The sequence below is a fragment of the Penicillium vulpinum genome (genome assembly GCF_028829585.1).
Source record: "Penicillium vulpinum strain IBT 29486 chromosome Unknown utg000004l_segment0_segment0, whole genome shotgun sequence".
Lineage (NCBI taxonomy): Eukaryota > Fungi > Ascomycota > Eurotiomycetes > Eurotiales > Aspergillaceae > Penicillium > Penicillium vulpinum.
This window is the reverse complement of record NW_026643244.1, coordinates 1,603,879-1,619,327: the sequence shown is the minus strand read 5'-3', so window position 1 is coordinate 1,619,327 and position 15,449 is coordinate 1,603,879. Positions and strand designations below refer to the sequence as shown.

The following is a 15,449-nucleotide window of genomic DNA, read 5'->3' as shown; positions in this document are numbered from 1 at the left end:
GAGGAAGGACGGCCAAGGCGATATTTATATCTCAGCTTCCCCCCAACTCCACCCATCTTACCCTCTTCAAATCCACCTTCCATGCTCTTCCTAGTCAATCCCTGAATACTTGCAGTCTGCGCTTTGACCCCAAGAGTTTAGACCAGGAAGAGCGGCGTAGATCAAGACCGGTTTCGTACCAAGGCGCCACGGAACAGCGGAAACCCTAGTGGAGGAAGGCTGGCGTCCTCAGCCAGACACATTAAGTCTTTTTTTCCACTCTGAGCGGGGTCAAGGCGGTTCAAGAGGCAAATAGGCGGGCAGATACGGAGGCAGACATGCATACGGAGCTCGGGGATTGGGGTTACAGAGGGAGGGGTGCGAGTCAATGTGCCCTGAGTGGTCCAATGGCTCCTTCGAGGCCCTCGCAATCCTTGCCATCATACTCGCCTCCCTCAGAATGGGACAATCCGCCGGAAAGAAGACTCCCCGCGGAAGGTTATAAAATGCCTCGTCTGGCCCAGGGGGGACTGTCTTTCCTTCTTCTTCCTTTCCCATCACTCCCAGTTAGGCCCGTTTGCACATCTTACACATCTTTCCCATCTTCTTGCTTCATCTCACATCATTGAAGTTTACTCAAGCTTCATACTTCTTCTTTGCTATACTATAACACTTGCTGTTGCTGCAGTCAATCATCGCCATGGCCACCCAGCGTCAATATTACCAGCCTGCTGCCTACCCATACCACCATACACCCTCGAAGGCGCCGACACCAGCATCTCTCTACCCTATTTCCAGAGTATCCGGCTCCCCGCCAGAGTTCTCTGATGCAAGCACCACCGCCGGCAGTCGTTCCTCTGGCGGGCTCACTTTCAGCTCTGCCGGCGAGTACGACTCCAGCTTTGCATCGTACTCCGGCGTCGATGTTGTGGATGTCCTGAGCGACCACATGCAGGACGCATTTGATCCAACTCCATTGGACAAGGGTCTAGCACGACAAGCGCAGACGTGAGTTTCCCTACAACCTGCACATCATCAGAACTAGCGACAATTCCTCCTCACGACAATCACCGCCACCAGGCAAAAGTGATTAGCAAAACAAGACCCCAGCAAACAATCCCAGGATTTGCTAAACACCAAGCTAACAGCGAACTGCACACAGATCTGGCCAGCTGAATGCAAAGCAGCAAGAACTACTCGAGCTACAAGCGCTCGCGCAACGGCGACTGAAAGGTGCACGAGCGAATTTCTCCGAAGGCCTAAAAACCGCACGAGAGACGAAGCGCGATCTGGAATGGACGCAAAAGCGCGTCAGGTAAGCAAATGCACCCCCTAAAACCAGGCAATGTGGTACGATGGACGTGCAAGTTCCGCTCCGCTCCGCGACAGGGGCTTCCGCTCCGCCGGACGAGCTTGGCACGTGCACGTCGATCAGCGCCGTGCCTGCGGCATTAGCGCCGATGAGTGCGTTTCTAGAAGGCTGACACACGTGGCTGGAAATAGCGCCCTGAAGGCTAAGGCCGAGAAGGCCCATCCTGATGAGTACCGCCGCTCTACGAAGAAGTACGCCTATGATGGGTATTGATTGGGCTGCGCTGGGCTTCTTGATGACTGATGTGATGAGGAATTCCCCTTGGTATGGACAAAATTGGGATCTTGGGATGGGGATGGGATTGTTTGGGATTTCTTTGCTTCTATTTTGGGTTTGGCGCACCTTTGCTTCTTTGGTTGGGTTTCTGTGTATATCTTGGAGAGGTAGTCTGTGTCTTTTGACGTATAGTAGAGAGGTTTCTCTAATTGGTATTGGTTTTACCTATTTTCCCGTATGGTATAGGGATTTCTGCCTGTAAGCCTGTAATATCAGGCCTCAGTATGGTGTGCCTGGTTCGCTCTAGGGCTGTAGAGCACCGCTAATTGTTGTATGGTATGTTATTGTGTAACTGCGAGTTTGATGCTGAAGGCTGTTATATCTGGCTTAGCAAGCTAAAACAGTTGGTACTTTATGTAATAATCGAATACGAGCTAACTAAAGGTTGAAATTAAAAGAATATCTAGAAGTTTATTAAACACTCAATCTCTTAATTTATATAAAAGGTTGTAGTATATTGTTTTGCTTTTGAGTGTTGGTAGGTAGTCAACATGACACACTAGCAAGACCCGGTCTCTTGGATCAACCTCCCGTCGAATTAAATTGAAAGAACAAATTTATCATGCAGTTTTAGAATATGTAACATTGTGCCAGTCAGTCCCCTATGGTCATGTGGTGTTTTATAGTTCTCATAACAAATGCTAATCAAAATCTGAACTAGATGTTTGCTGGGAAGAGGACCTTACCAAAGGAAGAGAAAGTAGGATTGCGAACAGCTATTTACTTTAGAACTAATCTAGTTATAATCCCAGGTATACTGAACAAAACTAAAGCCCGTTATAAACATTGTTTACTGGAAACTCTGTTCCTCCTCAATGGCACGGTTGATGACGCGAACAAAGCGGCCAACCTTGTCAGAATCCTGTTTGGCCGTTTCAATGCCAAGGAGGATCTTCTTGATGCCGACGCTCAAGCGCCCGTCATCCCCAAGCCCGCCAATTGATTCGAGGGCTCGCGCAATCTCCTGCGCATCAAAGGCACCCGATTTTTCCATGATAAACCGTAGTTCACCGAAAGAGCTAACATTGGGAACCATGATGTCTGAGTTGAAGGAGTTGTAGATATCCAGCTGCTTCATCAAGGCACGCTCAGTTGTCGTGGCCAGAACTAACAGACGACGTCCGTGAGTTGGCTGCTTCCTCAAGAAGACCATAAGAGCTTGCAGCACACTATTACTGAAGCGAGGACCAATCGGCACCCAGTCGATGATCCGCTCGATGTTGTCGATCACAACGATACTTGTAGCACTCTTGTAGGCGCTGTCAAAGATTCGGCTGATGTGTGCGATCTTTGCTGGCTCACTAAAGCCAACCATATCTTCGGGGCTGATCAACTTGATGAAGGGGAAGCTTGAGTCAATAGCAATCCGTGCTGCCAGGGCAGTTTTTCCGCTGCTAGGAGGACCGTGGAGCAGCACAGAGAAAAGTGGAGTTGACTCAGCCACTCCAACCTGCTTGACGAATAACTCGCCTTCCCGCAGGATTTCGCTGATGGTCGGAGAGTAATGAATCACACCGTAGGGAATGCGGCTGGCCAGCTCTTCCTCGGACACACCAAAGGCGGGCTTGACTTCATCAAGGGACTGAAGGAAGTCGGCCCGGTTGACCTTCATGTCTACCACGTCATCATTGATACTAGCCATAGTACCGACTTTGACATGGCGGGAGAAAGCAAAGGATGAGGCAGACTTGACCAAACCTGCGATCTCAGCACCAGAAAAGTTCTTGGTCAGATGAGCAAGCTCGGTCAAGTCAACATCCTTATCCATGACATTATTCTTTCGCATCTTCTCGGTGTGAATGTTGAGAATCTGGCTTCGACCATGCTCATCAGGGAGCGAGATTTCCATGTGCACCTCCAAACGACCGGGACGCAGCAAAGCCTCATCGATCATATCCATTCGGTTAGTCATACCGATCAACAGGATGTTGTTCAGTTGGTCGACACCATCGAGTTTCGAGAGCAGTTGGTTGACCACGCTATCACCGACACCGGTACCACCACCGCTGCTACCACGCTGCTTGCACACTGCGTCCAGCTCATCGAAGATGATGATGTGGAGGCCACTCTCGTCGCCCTTTTCTTTATATTCCTTCTCGGCATCCGCAAACATCTTTCGGATATTTTCTTCCGACTGACCCACGTACTTGTTCAGAACTTCTGGACCATTGATAATCTTGGGCTCTCTAGCATTGAGCATCTTTCCGATTTGCCGAGCAATAAGAGTTTTACCCGTTCCGGGAGGTCCATAAAGCAGGAGACCCTTGACGTGCTGAATACCAAGTTTCTCAACAAGACCAGGAGGGAAAATGCGAGAGGCGAAAGCACGACGGAAGATCGTACTGAACTCAGAGTCTAAACCACCGATACCCATATCCTGGAACTTGAAGCCCGGTTGGATGATAGAGTTGGCCGCCGGGCGGCGGTTAGACGGCTTTACGTTGATACCGGTCTGGGTATCCTTAAAAAAGTTGAGTTGAGTGTGCCGTGTGAGAATACCCCTGGCCGTAGGGTCGGTCTCGACTTCTCCCGAACTAAGATCGGGCTTCTCTGATGTCAAATCAACCCGCTGAACGGTCTTGACCTGTAGTAAGAGTGGGATACTCTTATTATCCATCAGAATCCTCTGGCCAGGCGAGAATAGTTGGTTTTCAAAGTTCTGGGGCCTGTTAGCATGTATTCAAGCTTGGGACGAAGTCGACTTACCCTGATCACCGCCTGTGCCAATTCATCCTGGTCATAGGGAGCCTCAACCCGCTTCTTGGTAGATGCGAAGCTGACTTCAATATCCGCGGAACCTAGGTAGGCCTGTCCGCCTTGGCTAAACGGATCGTATAGCTGCACCTTGATTGCATCTCTCAATCCGATGTTGGCCCATGTTCGCTGAGGATCCGACATACTCATAAATCCAGGAGGGAAGCCATCGAGAGGGCGAGCAGAGAAGACGAAAAAGTCATTGATGAGGAGGAGAACGTCGGTGCCATCTCGTGAGGGTGGGATGTCCTGCGGCGAAACAGCAACACTGCTGTGTATTAGCCTCCGAGAATAAAATGTAGGTTGAGAATACTCACAGGTTTCCAAATGTGTAGTTTTCGTTGGGACTCTTGCTTGGATGAAGGGTCCAAGTCTGGCCTCCGCCTCTTTGTCCGGACTGCATCCTAGAGGGCATCTGCTGCTGCGGCGGTGGTCTGCCCCCTGGTAGAGGCGGGCCTCCGTAACCCCTTGGATCATTATATACATCAGTCATCGGGACATCATCATCGTGGATACGAGCTGCATAGCCTGCACTGAAGGAGGGGGAGCGATCGGTATCATACCGTGGGGGTGCTTGGTTAGGGTTAGAGTAACCCTGCTGGGACGGTTGTCCGCTGGAGCTGAACGGATTCGAAGGGAGGTTGCTGCGATTAAACATGACGAATAGTTCGGTTGTCGCTAATCACAGAGATTGAGTTGAGAACTGTTGAAGCTATTGTCTTAGCGACACTGTGTCGGGAAAGGAACAGGCAACTGTGCAAGTCAGTCGGCTCTGCAGCGCAGGTGATGTTTAGTCAATTACCAAAAATTTATGTTCAAGGGTTTACTGGATATATCAATATCCAAGCATGCCCAATACGAAATGAAGAGAAGAGAGTCGGATTCATGAAGCCGTTGACGGGGCATTTGGCCACCCCCGGGAACAGCGACGGGCGGTGGGGACGTCATTATCGATAAGACCAGCTCTTTGCTATCGAGACTCAACTTTCACGCAAAGATTAACAAGTTTCCAGGATGCCTCTGTAAGTGGATTTCTTCACTCGATCTTATAATATCTGTGAATCCCGCTAATTATTTTCAAGTCATCTCCTCGGTAAAAAGTCATGGAACGTCTACAACGTCGAGAATATCGAGCGCGTCAGGCGCGACGAGGCGCAAGCAAAAGCCCGCGAGGAAGAAGATGAACGTATCATGCAAGAGGTCGATGCCGAACGCAGGATTAAAATTCTTCGCGGCGAACGTCCGCCTACGCCTCCACCAGCGCCCCCCTTCTGCCGTCTGAACCGGGGGTTCGACAAGACAGAAAGTCCGCCAGCGACGCCGGAGGATTCCGCAAGAGAAGACGGGTTGCCGGAGAAGATGATACGGATCGGGATATACGATACGCTCGGGAGGATGCGGCACAAGCCGTTGCTAAGCGGGAAGAGTTGATGCTCGCCTCTCGCAAGACCGATACAGCAGAAGTACCGATTCTAGACAAGGCCGGCCATATCAACTTGTTTCCAGTCGCAACTGCTAAGACACAGAAGAACCCCGAAGCAGAGGCTGAGGCGGCACGGAAGAAACGCAGCTATGAAGACCAATACACAATGAGGTTCTCCAACGCCGCGGGCTTCAAGGAGACCATTAGTCGAAAACCGTGGTATTCCTCCGCAGAACAAAATGCAACAGCGCCAGGTTCGATGCCCGAGAAAGATGTGTGGGGTAATGATGACCCAAGGCGCAAGGAAAGGACACAGGCTCGTCTGAGTGTAGATGACCCACTTGCGGCCATCAAGCGGGGTGTGCGTCAGTTGAAAACAACAGAGCAGGAACGGAAACGGTGGAATGATGAAAAGCGAAGAGAGCTCGAAGCTCTAAAAGCTGAGGAGGTGCGGCGGTCAGGCCATCGGCGGAGGCGGTCCCCGTCAGTGGACAGCCTTGATGGGTTCAAACTGGATGCGCCAGACAGAGAACGCGACAAGAACCGAAGAAGTTCTGACAGGCATCATCGCCGCCATCGAGATCATAGTCGAGATCGATCCCATCATCGCTCTCATCACCACTCCTCTCATCGCAGTCATCGTCATGGTCATGACAGACGTTCTGAGGGTCCCATGCGGGAAAAATCATCTTGAAGCAAAGAACCAATCCTAGATGTTCCATTTTCTACGAGATTATGACTCAAATTACGACACAGATACCCATTAAATTGCTTGTTACTAAATGCAAATCATTTTTATATTCACTGTATCCCAGATCATAAAGTGCTGTCCTTTTTTATGTAGATGGTCATATCTCTTTTAGTTCATCAGAAAACGTATCAAAAGATCACTCGATCCTATACAAGACCCCATAGCTGGACCCCCTTCTCGTTTGCATCGGACTCCCACTCAACACTGATGTCCACTCCCCGAGAGCCCTTCTCAGTCTTCTCATAACCGATTTTGCCGGTGATGACCTGGCCCTTCTTCAAGGCCTGGGAACCTTGCTTAGCGTGGTCCTTAGCGTGGTCAATGAGAAGGACAGTCTGCTGCCAATGGGTTTCAGTTCCATGAGGTCCAGTGGTGAATGAGACGATTCCCTTCTTTTGCATATCTGAGGGGATAGCATCCTCAGGTAGAACAGAATCTCTAGAAGGCATGAAGAAAATGTCGAACCAGATGATCCATCCATCCAATGCATCGATATCCTGGTTCAATGTGACCTGGAATTCCTTCAAGAACGACAGCTCCTCGACAGTGATGGTGTGCAAAGGAAGTGTCAAGAAAATTTGAGATTCTCCCACAACGGTGGTGGGCTGGTTGCTGCGGACCACTGCCTCATCGTAAATCTTGTGAAGCATGCTGTCCATCTTGAAACCGTAGACGTTGTTCCAGAACGAGATGTGCGACGCAATGAAATCAGGGTCGGCATAAGGAGCAAGGCGCAGGGTAGCGTGTGAAGGCGCCATAAGACCACCAGGAACGAGGTAACGATCTCTGGCGTAGATGACCGAATCAAACATCGCCTCGAAAAGGAGGCCGTAACCCATCCATTCAGAGATGATGATGTCGACCTTTTCAACGGGCAAAGTAACCTCTTCGATCTTACCACGGATACAGCTGTAGAGAGTCAGTGCTGTCCCTTTATCGGGGGATGATTATGAGTCTTACGTGATCACATCTTCAAGGCCATTGTCGTGGACAATTTCCTTGGCTCGGTCAATGATGTTCGAGTTGTCCACAGCAATGACCTTCTTTGCGCCAGCCTTGGCACAGAACATGGACAAAATACCAGTGCCACAGCCGACATCAAGAACAACCTTGTCTTTGAAAACGTGCTTGTTTTCGTAGACGAAATCGCGGTAAGAGTCGGTACGGATAGTATCCTTGAGCATAGATTCATGAATGGCTTTAGACTATGTTAGCATCATATGAATAATCAGTTGAGCGAGATATCCTACCGTTGTAAGCGTATGAGACGAAATATCCATCCTCGGCATCCTGATGTCTATCGATAGCCTTGGCCGAGGGCTGCGGGTTGGATTCAGCAAGTTTATCATCCTCCTTCGACAATTGGTCATCCATCGACTGCTGCACAGCAAGACGGTACTCGGAGAATTGAGTCTGCAACCGCTCCAAGTTTTCCTGGAGTTCAAGAACCTGTCGGTTTGTCTCGGTGCCGGGGACAGCATCTTCTCCCTGTTCTTCGGCCAGGTCATCCAAGCTATACAAGAGAGCGTCATCCTCCAAAACGGGCTTGAGATAGACATCATCCTCGAACTTGGACTTGGACGAAACGTCGGGGGTAGTGTTTCCCTTCTTGACTTCAGTGCGGACGTAGTTGACCAACTTGATGTTGTCGAGGAAATCCAAATCTAGAAGCGGAAAAATAGTTAGTCTCAATTGTTGAACCCTTAGAAGAGTAGAAGATAGACATACCAAGGTCCTTCTGGATCTTCAGCAAATCAAAATTGTACTTTTCCTTGCAATCCTTCAGCATTGAGCGGGCATCGGGAAAGACCTGGTCAGTGAAGAGGCCAACCACAGGCTGGGTCTCCTCATCGGCTTCAACATCTTCCCAGCCCTCCTCGTTGCTGGAATCGGACGAATCAGATACTGAATTGGAGTCCGGGAACCTCTCACCCATGGGCGGGTTCACTGCATTGGAAGCTGACATGACTTATACTAGTCAATATCAAATTATTTTAACCTTGGAGGAGGAGGGGCAGAGATTAGCATTTTGATACCGAAAAAAATAAAAATCCGTTATCGGTTGATGCCTCAGGCAGAAGGACTCCGGTTGCCCCGCCCCGGTTTGTTTATTCGCAACTTAGAATCGGATACATCACATTTGCTTCCCCTTGGACTCGATCTCGATTCTTCCGTTGAAATTATAACTTATCACATGTCGCCTTAATCTCCAGTTTCTTTCTCAATTTGCCGCATATTCTCCCCATTTCACCATGGCTTTCTTTTTCAATCGCGGCCGGTCGCGGCAACCTGCTGATATCGTCCGGACAACGAAGGAATTATTACTGAGGATCCATGACTCCCAGAATGCTCCCAAGGTTTGTTTGGAGGCATCAATCATAGAGAGAACAATCCGATTGACGAATGTACTAGGCCGAAGAGGAGCTGGCTAAGCAGCTCGGCCAAATGAAGGTGATAGTACAAGGAACACCAGGTTGGTCTCCTGGGAGTAACACCCAAGCTGCAATATCACAAAGTTAACCTAGTGATATTTAGAGGTCTCCGCATCGGTGGATCAAGTCCATGCACTTGTACAAGCTACCCTCCAAGAAGATCTACTCTTTGATCTATCTCAAAACATCCATTTGCTTCCCTTCGAAGCCAGAAAAGACACGCAGACCATATTCTCTCATATCCTTCGGTTCCGACCTAATTCATATGGAATGGAAAAAGATCCTCCCGTCATATCATACCTTGTTCACCATCGACCCGAAATCATTGTCGAGTTATGCCGGGGATACATGCAGAGTCAGAGTGCAATGCCTTGTGGTGTCATCCTCAGGGAGGCATTGAAGTTCGACGTCATCACTGCGATTGTACTGTATGATCAATCCAGTGAAGGAGAAACCGCCATACGACTATCAGAGGTGAAACCTAACCACCCGCAAAGGGGAGATGGTGTGTTCTGGAGATTTTTTGATTGGATAGACAAGAGCAATTTTGAAGTCAGCGCAGACGCGTTCACCACATTCAGGGTAAAGTCCAGAATGACGACTATTGATTATAGGTGACTGACATGTCCTTCATAGGAGATTTTAACCCGCCATAAGAGCCTCGTGACTTCGTACTTGGCAACCAATTTTGAACTGTTCTTTGGGCGGTTCAACAACATACTAGTCCACTCGGACTCATATGTGACCAAGCGTCAAAGTATCAAGCTTCTGGGGGAAATTCTGTTGGACCGTGCGAACTACAATGTGATGATGGCGTATGTGGAGAGTGGGGACAATCTCAAACTCTGCATGAAACTGCTGCGGGACGATCGCAAAATGGTGCAGTACGAAGGGTTTCATGTTTTTAAGGTAAGCTTGCCCTAAATTTGCCCCAAATCGCCATAAACCCAAGTGAACGCTCGCTTTAACAAAGAATTAGGTGTTTGTGGCCAACCCGACCAAATCGGTGGCAGTGCAACGGATTTTGATCAATAACCGCGATCGACTATTGAGATTTTTGCCTAAGTTCTTGGAGGACCGAACTGATGACGATCAATTTACGGATGAGAAGAGCTTCCTAGTCCGTCAGATTGAACTCTTGCCCAAAGAGCCTGTGGATCGGGCTCGTCCAACTCGCGACTCGCCATCAGCTCACACGGCTGCTGTGGCTTGAGCTGGATCTAACACTGAGTCGCTGGATTGACCGTTTCATGCCCTTATGATACTTTTTTTTTTCTAGCTGTGTTGTTTCCCCCCTTTTTTTTGACTGTATTGACTGCATTGACAGCTGAGAGCTGGTTGCCCAAGCCTCGGCTACAGGAGTTCCACGCGTTTTGTATATTTGGAGGCGTACAGGGGGGAATTGAAGGTTTCAATTGCATCTACTCTGTGTTGTCCACGTGCCCCGTAGTTAGGTACACATGGATATAATTGAACAGATTACCTCCTTGATTTTATATCCACCGTTAGGCAATGATTCTAATCTAAGCACATTGAAACTAGCGTACTCCACCATACTCCTTGTTCTATCACGATCCACACGCGGGCTATGAAGGTGGGACAAACCCCTTGATATCTATTTTAGGAGTGAAAAGAGAACAATAATATATAGTAGCTCCTAATGAAATAGGAGATACCTAGGGCTATATTATACATATATACTGTACCTAATTGAAGTACATATGCAGTTCTGTACAGTTACATGTAATTACAAATAACCAACGTGATTTCCATTGAAAACTTCCAAACTGACCTCGAAGAGCGCCAAGACCTACCCGAAATAACTCCAACTCCTCCAGGTATCTCTCATTTTAATGGAGAGTTTGTTTTTCTGAACTTCCCTTGTGAATTTCCCCTTGTCGCTCCTTTCTTCTTTTGATCCGGATTTTCGCTTAATCTTCCCCCCCCTTCGCCTCGTTCCTGCGCTCCTATTCTTTCACGCGCTTCTAGCCCACGCGCATATTCGCAAGTCATGCCGGGATAATGGTCAATGAGGTATCTGCATCGTTATCGCCCGACCGGCCGGAGTCCAATTCGACAATCCACACCATTCGGTTTGAAAGTACTGTTGATGCCCCTCTTGCAATCCGGTCGGTCTCGTTGCCCACAGCCGATGCGCCTATAACCTCCAATGGCCGGTCTTTAAGTACAAGCGCTGCGTCACCCGGTCCCAGTGGTGACCATGCATCCGCGCTTATGTTTTCACGGCTCGCGCCATCCTTGTCCGTTGGAGATGAAACCCGAACGATTCGGTCGGAGGGCGCGCACTCCTTGCGCAGCGTGCCCAGCATTCTTGTGGATGAACCAGGCGCCCGTCCTAGCTCGCGACCGGGCTCGAGGCCAGGCTCAAGACCGGGCTCAAGACCGGGCTCTCGGTGGTCAGAAAGAAAGTGGGGTGGTTTAAGGAAACGGTCGCTCGAGATGGAGAGGAAACTTAGCATGGAAGAGCCTCCGCCAGTGCCTCAAATCGAACACTCCTTCGCTGGTATCTCCTTAGATATACCCACAGCCTCTTTGGATGGTCTGGATCAGTCGATGAAGTTTTCCAATCGCGGAAGTCTGATTAAGAATCATTCGAAACGCCCGCATTCAACACCACCTCAGGAGAAGCTGGACGAGCATCCCGAGCAACCAGAACAACCGCCTCAGGAGAAGCCGGGCGAGTATCCCGAGCAACCAGAACAACTACTCCAGGAGAAACTGGACAAGCAGCCCGAACAACCAGAACAGCTGCCCCAGCAGAATCTGGAAGGGGAGGAGCCCCGTCAAGGGCTAGGCCAGCCTGCTCAGGAAATATCAAAAGAGAATCGTGATCAACAGGTAGTTGAAGTTGCGCCGCCCCCCTTCCCATTATCACGAGCGCGCCCGAAGGAGAAAATGGAACACCGAAAGCGGTTCCTCGGCGCACCAAACCCCAGGGCACTCTTCACCCAAGACAAACTAGTCTTCCGAGCAGAGCAATCTCGGCAGACGAAGATATGTTATCACGGCGAGTTCGTCTGATGTATGAGAAGGGCGAAGAAAATGTTACCGAATCCGAGATTGCGAAAGCACTGGCCTCGGAAAACGGGGTCTTATGGGAAGAGGCTACGGTTCCGGATACTGAAACCTCTGGAAAACTCGGTGCTCAGCCGAATAAGACTGGAGATGGAACCAAACCAAGGGCGTCTGTTGAAGTAGAGCGTACCCGAATTAAGAGGGAAACCCAGGAGCTAGCAGGCGGTGCTGAATATTGGCAAAATGTCGGTGTAGAACAAGTTGATCGTTATGGCTTCATTCGACCTGCAAAGAACTCTAAGGGTTCCGATATTAATCCGCTCCAGCGAGTCACAACGAGCCTTCTGCTGGCTTCTGAGACACCTCGGCGGAAACGTTCGATTCGCCCGCCCACTGCTCCGTCCAGCAACCGTTCCTTCAATGGTCCGTCTCTAGCCCGCAAGATATCCCAAACTTCTCTGGGCGGCCGTCCATCTTCATCACAAAGCAACTATGGTCCACCATTGCGCCGCACGACATCTCGTTTGCGCACAGCGACCAATCATCTGCCTCACAACCGAGACCGAAAAGCCAAAGATGAGGCGGCTGACATGCTCACTCTGCCAACTCCATCTGCTGGTGAGGATGAAGATGCACCGGTTACTCGCGCAATGCGAAGAAAGGAGTGGCAACGTGAAGACAAGTGGACCAAGATGGCCAAGCCGACCAAGAAGTCCAAGGACGGCGGCGGTATGACTTTTGAGTTCGATACGCAGAGCTCAAAGTTGATTGAGCGAACTTGGAAAGGCATCCCAGATCGGTGGCGGTCAACGGCCTGGTACTCATTTCTTGAAGCCAGTGCCCGGCGCCACAAGGGCAGCCCACCTGCAGACGAACTCATCTCAGCCTTTAACGAGCTTCAGTTCATCTCATCACCCGATGATGTCCAAATTGATATTGATGTACCGCGGACTATCTCCAGCCATATTATGTTTCGGAGGCGCTATCGGGGTGGCCAAAGACTATTGTTCCGTGTCCTTCACGCCATGTCACTATATTTTCCAGATACGGGGTACGTGCAGGGAATGGCAACTCTCGCGGCTACATTACTGGCGTATTACGATGAGGAGCATGCTTTTATTATGTTCGTCAGATTGTGGCAGCTGCGAGGTTTGGAAGAGCTGTACAAGTCTGGCTTTGCTGGTCTAATGGAGGCCTTGGCCGACTTCGAACGAGAGTGGCTCGCTGGTGGTGAAGTAGCCACGAAACTGGTAAGTCAATTTCACTCGAAAAGCGACGAGTGTCTCCTAACATCTCATTCTGCAGAACGAGGTTGGAATCCCGCCCACAGCCTATGGTACCCGCTGGTACCTCACTCTCTTTAATTACTCGATCCCCTTCCCAGCTCAGCTTCGGGTGTGGGATGTCTTCATGCTTCTTGGGGATGCCGAAGACAACACTGGTGGCCGCCCCGCAACCTCTGCCGGGAAAAACAAAATCCCCCCTTCTGAAAATCCAAGGACATTTGGTCAAGGTCTTGATGTTTTGCATGCTTCATCTGCTGCCCTTATTGATGGCATGCGCGATATCATTCTCGAGTCCGACTTTGAGAATATCATGAAAGTCCTCACCAGCTGGGTTCCCATCAAAGACACTGAAATGTTCATGCGTGTCGCTAAAGCGGAATGGAAAGTCCATCGCCGCAGGAAAGCCTTCTAATTATTGTTTCACTGGTTAAGGCTTCGCTCATTTGTCTTCAACCTTGTTTGGCTAATTTCTTCACTGCCAAACCACTTTTACACTAATTGCCCCTATGGGTGTGTTATACCCTAATGATTGCAAGTCGCACCCTAGGGTCTGCCCCTAATGCCTTTCACTCTATACCCTTTCCTTCGAGGTTTCAGAGCGCGCTTATTTGTTACCGACCTTATGTTCTGATTTCCCTCTCACTTTACCTACGTTCCTTGCCTAATTTCTTATCATCGTGTCTCCTGGAACTAATACCTCTGATGACTTTTGATTCCCTGTCCAGTTTTCCTTGGACGTTCGAAACCTATCCTCATGCCCTGTGTCACCTTCTTTTGGTCATTTCCTTCTATCCTTATACCTTTCTTCGACCCTCTTGTACATCACCTATTCGGTTCGAATCGTGTTTGTCCACAAAGATTTGCAGCCTGTTGGCATGCTATAATTGGACTTGTCTGAGTTGACGTGAATCGGTTCTGTAATCCCAGGGGCAAGAGTGCAATTCTACATTATACCCAACACAATACATCAATCATTCCGGTTTGTCATGTCTCATCATACCTCTCGGCTTTAATCAGAACTGCAGTTTCAATTGTTTCTTCTATATCACTTTTGTATTGCAACTGCTAAAAACAATCTATAATGATCTCTATCCAAGTAAACCCTTTCCAGCCTTGGCGCCCAGATTGCCCTTGTCAACATAATTCTCCTTCAGCCAATCCCTGGCAGTGGTATCCAAATTACGTTGTTGGGTATACACAAGCTCAATATTGTACACAGTATCCAAACCAACAGTATCCATCATCTGGCAAGGCCCCTTCTCAGCCTTGAACCAACTTCTAAACATTTCATCAATGGTATGAGCATCAGTAACACCCTCAGCCATCACAAGCAAAACCTCCCGCTTAATCGCCGCCCAAATACGATTAAATATCAGCCCAGTAGAGTCAGTCTTCGCATGCACAGGCGTAAAACCAGCCTGCGCAGCCTTCTCCATCAAAAACGGAAAGATCTCAGGATCAGTGTGCCCACACGACATCACCTCGTAGTAGTTCTGGTCCGGCGGCATGTAGTAGTGACCATTGCAGATGCGGTAATTCTTCTCCGTGTTGACGATCATCTGGCTCGACCGCAGCGACGAGGAGTTGCTGGCGATTACGCAGTCCGGCGGGGCGAGTTTATCGATCTGCGCCAAGATATCGATCTTCATCTGCAGCTTCTCTGGGATTGCTTCGATCACCATCCATGCATTGTTGACGGCTTCTTGTAGCGATGTTGTGGCTTTCAGCTCGGCGGGGACTTTGCCTTGTTTGGCTGCTTGCTCGGCTTCGTGTTCTTGGACGTAGCCGACTGCGTTGTCTGATTCGCTTACTCTCTCGCATAGCATTACGGGGAAGCCCGAGGATATCCACATCATGCTGATTCGGCGGCCCATCACGCCGCCGCCGATTATGGCGATGGGGCGGGTGCTTGTGTCGGGTTTCGTCCACGGGGTTGAGGGCATTTTGCTTTGGATATCGGAGGGTTTGTAGATAGGAGGTGGCCCTGTGAGATGGGGTCTTGAGTGATGATCATTGTGGCCACTACGGTTGAGGGTGTGATACGGTGCTATGATGCTATGATGATTGAATGTCGGGTCTTTCCCCGTGATGATCTAACTCTGAGGGTCAATGTGGCTGAGTGGCTGAAGAAGCTTATGTT

The 15,449-nt window shown here is 49.5% G+C and overlaps 7 protein-coding genes across 7 annotated transcripts; 4 read left to right on the top strand and 3 right to left on the bottom strand.

Moving 5' to 3' along the window:
* Positions 1–679: 679 nt before the first annotated feature.
* On the top strand, positions 680–1,564 carry N7479_009169 (KxDL motif-containing protein; the record flags this gene model as incomplete). The annotated part of the gene is made up of 3 exons (XM_057256862.1): positions 680–987; positions 1,142–1,294; positions 1,369–1,564. 3 exons carry the CDS (start codon positions 680–682, stop codon positions 1,562–1,564), a joined length of 657 nt encoding a protein of 218 aa, XP_057104320.1.
* Positions 1,565–2,417: 853 nt separating this feature from the next.
* N7479_009168 (AAA family ATPase SEC18) lies at positions 2,418–5,039 on the bottom strand (the record flags this gene model as incomplete). The annotated part of the gene is made up of 3 exons (XM_057256861.1): positions 2,418–4,286; positions 4,334–4,649; positions 4,699–5,039. 3 exons carry the CDS (start codon positions 5,037–5,039, stop codon positions 2,418–2,420), a joined length of 2,526 nt encoding a protein of 841 aa, XP_057104319.1.
* Positions 5,040–5,395: 356 nt separating this feature from the next.
* N7479_009167 (uncharacterized protein) lies at positions 5,396–6,498 on the top strand (the record flags this gene model as incomplete). The annotated part of the gene is made up of 3 exons (XM_057256860.1): positions 5,396–5,403; positions 5,464–5,621; positions 5,681–6,498. The coding sequence occupies 3 exons, from the start codon at positions 5,396–5,398 to the stop codon at positions 6,496–6,498; spliced, it is 984 nt and encodes a 327-aa protein (XP_057104318.1).
* A 203-nt stretch (positions 6,499–6,701) lies between these two features.
* N7479_009166 (protein arginine methyltransferase RmtB) lies at positions 6,702–8,521 on the bottom strand (the record flags this gene model as incomplete). Its single annotated transcript, XM_057256859.1, has 4 exons — positions 6,702–7,464; positions 7,516–7,753; positions 7,806–8,219; positions 8,284–8,521. 4 exons carry the CDS (start codon positions 8,519–8,521, stop codon positions 6,702–6,704), a joined length of 1,653 nt encoding a protein of 550 aa, XP_057104317.1.
* A 208-nt stretch (positions 8,522–8,729) lies between these two features.
* Positions 8,730–10,200, top strand: N7479_009165 (Mo25 family protein; the record flags this gene model as incomplete). Its single annotated transcript, XM_057256858.1, has 5 exons — positions 8,730–8,912; positions 8,968–9,028; positions 9,091–9,569; positions 9,624–9,896; positions 9,967–10,200. The coding sequence occupies exons 1-5, from the start codon at positions 8,808–8,810 to the stop codon at positions 10,198–10,200; spliced, it is 1,152 nt and encodes a 383-aa protein (XP_057104316.1). The 5' UTR covers positions 8,730–8,807.
* Positions 10,201–11,009: 809 nt separating this feature from the next.
* N7479_009164 (putative TBC domain protein) lies at positions 11,010–13,721 on the top strand (the record flags this gene model as incomplete). Its single annotated transcript, XM_057256857.1, has 3 exons — positions 11,010–11,846; positions 11,945–13,273; positions 13,329–13,721. The coding sequence occupies 3 exons, from the start codon at positions 11,010–11,012 to the stop codon at positions 13,719–13,721; spliced, it is 2,559 nt and encodes an 852-aa protein (XP_057104315.1).
* A 676-nt stretch (positions 13,722–14,397) lies between these two features.
* Positions 14,398–15,252, bottom strand: N7479_009163 (3-hydroxyacyl-CoA dehydrogenase family protein; the record flags this gene model as incomplete). The annotated part of the gene is made up of 1 exon (XM_057256856.1): positions 14,398–15,252. The coding sequence occupies one exon, from the start codon at positions 15,250–15,252 to the stop codon at positions 14,398–14,400; it is 855 nt and encodes a 284-aa protein (XP_057104314.1).
* Between the last annotated feature and the right edge of the window lie 197 nt (positions 15,253–15,449).